General features: G+C 42.8%; 1 protein-coding gene across 1 annotated transcript; it reads right to left on the bottom strand.

Annotated features, from left to right (window-relative positions):
- Positions 1 to 625: 625 nt before the first annotated feature.
- LOC137287743 (dentin sialophosphoprotein-like) lies at positions 626 to 4,213 on the bottom strand. The gene is made up of 2 exons (XM_067820133.1): positions 1,927 to 4,213; positions 626 to 726 (listed from the first exon to the last, which is right to left on the bottom strand). The coding sequence occupies exons 1-2, from the start codon at positions 4,211 to 4,213 to the stop codon at positions 626 to 628; spliced, it is 2,388 nt and encodes a 795-aa protein (XP_067676234.1).
- Positions 4,214 to 4,792: the final 579 nt, after the last annotated feature.

Below are 4,792 nucleotides of genomic sequence, written 5' to 3'. Positions count from 1 at the left end.
AGGCAGACCATTCAAAATACAGTGTGTATATACACCATAAGCCGTGTCCATTTGATATACACTAGATATAGCTACATGATATATATACCATAAGACCTGTCCATTTGATATACACTAGATATAGCTACATGATAAGGCAAGACTATTCAAAATACAGTGTGTATATACACCATAAGCCCTGTCCATTTCATAAACACTAGATATAGCTACCTGATAAGGCAAGACTATTCAAAATACAGTGTGTATATAGACCATAAGCCTTGTCCATTTCATATACACCAGATATAGCTACCTGATAAGGCAAGACTATTCAAAATACAGTGTGTCTATTGATCATAAGCCCTGTCCATTTGATATACACTAGATATAGCTACATGATAAGGCAAGACTATTCAAAATACAGTGTGTATATAGACCATAAGCCCTGTCCATTTGATATACACTAGATATAGCTACCTGATAAGGCAAGGACATCTGCATTATTTCTGCGCCTGACAGAGACACATGCACTGTTTCTGGACCTAGCAGACACTTGTACTGTGTCTGGGCCTGACAGGGACATCTGCATTATGTCTGGGCCTGACAGAGACACATGCACTGTGTCTGGACCTGACACCGATGGTGTCTAGGCCTGTGATTGTCCTCCACAAACGCACACCCGGGAGATGAACCTCTGCACTCTCTCCTGCAGTTTCTCCCTGCATGGTGTCTTGTCCTTGTCCTTACCTACAGCCAAGAAATAATACTTAAACTGTAATCTCAGCAAACAAAAGACACTACAATAAAAACACGGTATGGGTGGCAGGTTTGCTATACAAGGTCGAGCCTTGATAGGTGTTCAGAACTTTGTAAAAAATATACAAGACTAAACTGCTTACACCCACCTCTGGTTCCGCGTCCAGATCCTGAGCTGGATTTCTTAATCAACTGGACCCGAGTCTCCCTTCCTCTTGTCAGGCGCCACCACATGCTCTATTAGAAAAGTGGATATCAAAGTAACGAAAGCAACAATGAAATTCACTAAAAAAGGATGAACCGTTTGATTTTCATTAGGAATGTTACTTCAAATTCCTAAAATCTTTTAAGTTTCAGATTCTCTCTCAAAACCTTATTTTTTTCGCAGGACTGTTTACTGTTAAGGTTCTGAAGAACTAGACTAGAAACTGCATGTACCGAAATCTGCAATCAGTGAGTGCCCACAGCACAATCCTACTCACCTGAAAGCGGGTTTTCAGTCTGGTCAAGAAAGATTCGACTCCCAAGTTGCTTGCAACTTTTCAAACAGAAAAAATGTGAATTAAAAACACCATACAGATAAAAAAGCACGGTTATCAGCATATTCGTAAAAGAGAATACATAACACAGAAAAACAATAGTATCTTTGTACTACAAAATGAGACACAATCTTTCCACCTCATGTAACCACTCTGGATTGTAAGATTCAAGCAAGTCAGTGGCTGACCTGGATCAAAGACACGGCGACACATGGTAAGTCTAAACAAGGACCAGCATAGGAAAACATTCTTGTTGCTGTATGGTGTTTAAAACTTGGAAATGTTCAACGTATTTCCTTCAGCTTCCACTTATAAAACAACGTTTGAGCAAGAAATACAACACCAACATTTCACGTTATATTTTGTCAATACACTTCAGAAAGCAATTGCTTTCCTTATGATGCATTTGATCCTTTGGAAAGAGATGGAACTAAATCAAATGTCCCCACAAAATGAGGCAAAAATGTCTGTCTGACTTCACTTCACACGATTTCCTGTTTCAGTTGGACTGTCGGCACAATGTGAACTGCCCATTTCGGCAATGCTAATCAGATAATGTTCCAATCACTGATGTAAACACTTATCACGTGCACGCACTCACTATAATGCACGCATGCACATGTAATGCCAGTCTGATGATATAAACACTTACCATCATCCTCAAAGACATGGACAGATGATACCCAGTCCAACATGGACTTCTTTCTGTCGCCAGTAACCCAGGCCTGATCCAGCAGCAATTTGCGTTGATGAAGTCCTTCCTGATAGAAACTGTTGGACTCCCTGGTTACTGTGAACCACGACTCGTCGCTTCTGTTGACCAGGGAGATCTCAGAGATTGTTTCAGCTACTGGGAATTGTGCATCTACAGATGGTTCCCTGGTGGAAAGTCTGGGCTGGAGGTGGTCCTCCATAAACGGGTTGAATACACTCTCCGAGTCAGAAGAGACGCTGCTCAGGATCTCAGATGACCAGATAGAATGGTTGGAGGCGGTGAGAGACCTTGGATAGAGGGATGGAGATGATGAGTCAGAAGTTGACTTGGGTGAAGTGGAGCTACGGTCATCTGGCTTCTTCAAACTTCCAGGATGCTGCTTCCTTGGAGGCTTTCTCCTAACCTTGTCTGATCCACCTGGAGATCCATGAGGACTACTTTGACAGCTAATCGGTGGCGAAGCAGATGAGCCTACAGATCCACGAGGAGTGCTTCGACATGTCCTAGAGGACAAAGCAGGTGCACCAACAGATTCACGATGACTTCTGCTAGACGAAGATGATGACCCGTCTGACGCTGACGTGTCCATAATATAGTGGTAGTCCTTTGCTTTGATGGAGCTCTCTGACGGATGGTGCTTTTTAGGGGGCTCTGTGCTGTATTTGGCTGATCCAGTTGGAGATCCACGAGGACTACTTTGACTGTTCCTTGAGGACAAAGCAGGCGCACCAACAGATTCACGATGACTTCTGCTAGAAGAAGATGATGACAGGTCTGATGCTGACGTGTCCATAATGTAGAGGTAGTCTTTTGCTTTGATGGAGCTATCTGCTGGATGCTGCTCCTTTGGGGGCTCTGTGCTGACATTGTCTGATCCAGTCGCAGATCCATGAGGACTACTATGGCAGCTCCTAGACGACAAAGCAGATGAGCCAACAGATTGATTTTGACTTCTGCTTGATGAAGATGATGACACGTCTGACGCTGACGTGTCCATAATATAGTGGTAGTCCTTTGGTTTGATGGAGCTATCTGCTAAATGCTGCTTCTTTGAGGGCTGTGTGTTGACATTGTCTGATCCAGTCGCAGATCCATGAGGACTACTTCGACAGCTCCTAGACGGCAAAACAGATGCACAGACAGATTCATTATGACTTCTGCTTGATGAAGATGATGACACGTCTGATGCTGACGTGTCCATAATATAGTGGTAGTCCTTTGCTTTGATGGAGCTATCTGCTGGATGCTGACTCTTTGAGGCCTGTGTGTTTATAATTTCAGATCCAGTGGAAGATCCATGAGGACTACTTCGGCAGCTCCTAGACGGCAAAGCAGATGCACAGACAGATTCATTATGACTTCTGCTTGATGAAGATGACGACACATCTGATGCTGACGTGTCCATAACATACAGGTAGTCCTTTGCTTTGATGGAGCTATCTGCTAAATGCTGCTTCTTTGAGGGCTGTGTGTTGACATTGTCTGATCCAGTCGCAGATCCATGAGGACTACTTCGGCAGCTCCTAGACGGCAAAGCAGATGCACAGACAGATTCATTATGACTTCTGCTTGATGAAGATGATGACACGTCTGATGCTGACGTGTCCATAATATAGTGGTAGTCCTTTGCTTTGATGGAGCTATCTGCTGGATGCTGACTCTTTGAGGGCTGTGTGTTGACATTGTCTGATCCAGTCGCAGATCCATGAGGACTACTTCGACAGCTCCTAGACGGCAAAGCAGATGCACAGACAGATTCATTATGACTTCTGCTTGATGAAGATGATGACACGTCTGATGCTGACGTGTCCATAATATAGTGGTAGTCCTTTGCTTTGATGGAGCTATCTGCTGGATGCTGACTCTTTGAGGCCTCTGTCTTGATAATTTCAGATCCAGTGGAAGATCCATGAGGACTATTTCGACAGCTCCTAGTCAGCGAAGCAGACGAGCCAACCGATCCACGGCGACTACTGCCAGATGAAGGTGGCGACACGTCTGATGCTGACGTGTCCATAATATAGTGATAGTCCTTTCCTTTGATGGAGTTATCTCCCAGCACTGACTTCTTGGCATGGGCTTTAGGTCTCCGACGACTCTTTGTGGATGACGATGTGGAGGAACCCATGTCAGATTCAGAAGTTGCCATGATGTACCGGTAGTCCTTGGAATTCACCAGTACATCATTGTCCTTCCGTCTCCCAGCAGGCATGGTTGAGGGCATGATGAGTTTACTGGGTGTCTCACTGTTTTCAGAAGAAATAGTTTTAGTTAAAACAACATCAACAGTCTCGACTGAACAGTATCTGTATTAGGTTGACTGGAGACTGTATCTAGTTAAGCTATACACTTTACAAGATATAGATAGTTGACTGGTAAGCTAAATAACAAAACATACACATCATGTACAATGTATGTATCAGCATCATCTTAAGAGCAAAAACCTATACGTCAGCATAAAAGTGTGTTAGAATGAATATTCTTCATGTTTACGCATCTGTTGATTAAAACCATATGGGATAATATATAGTAAGAATACTGCAGGAAAATATGTAGTGTAGTTGTGCTTAAAACCTTTGATATCGACTTTCATATTGCAAATAACACCTTACGTTATGAATACCATATAAAGATATTACTTGTAGGAATTTCATAATGAGAAAACATTCATTGTTCTCTCTTATGCCAGTCAGGTATAATAGTTATATGAATCTCAGCACTGGAACCAATTAGGCCGTTTATTCCAATACAGTATGGATTTAAGACAAGTTGGAGAGGTACATAAAAGAAAGTAGTATCTTTA

This window comes from Haliotis asinina, chromosome 6 (genome assembly GCF_037392515.1).
Source record: "Haliotis asinina isolate JCU_RB_2024 chromosome 6, JCU_Hal_asi_v2, whole genome shotgun sequence".
Lineage (NCBI taxonomy): Eukaryota > Metazoa > Mollusca > Gastropoda > Lepetellida > Haliotidae > Haliotis > Haliotis asinina.
This window is presented reverse-complemented; position numbering and strand designations above follow the sequence as displayed.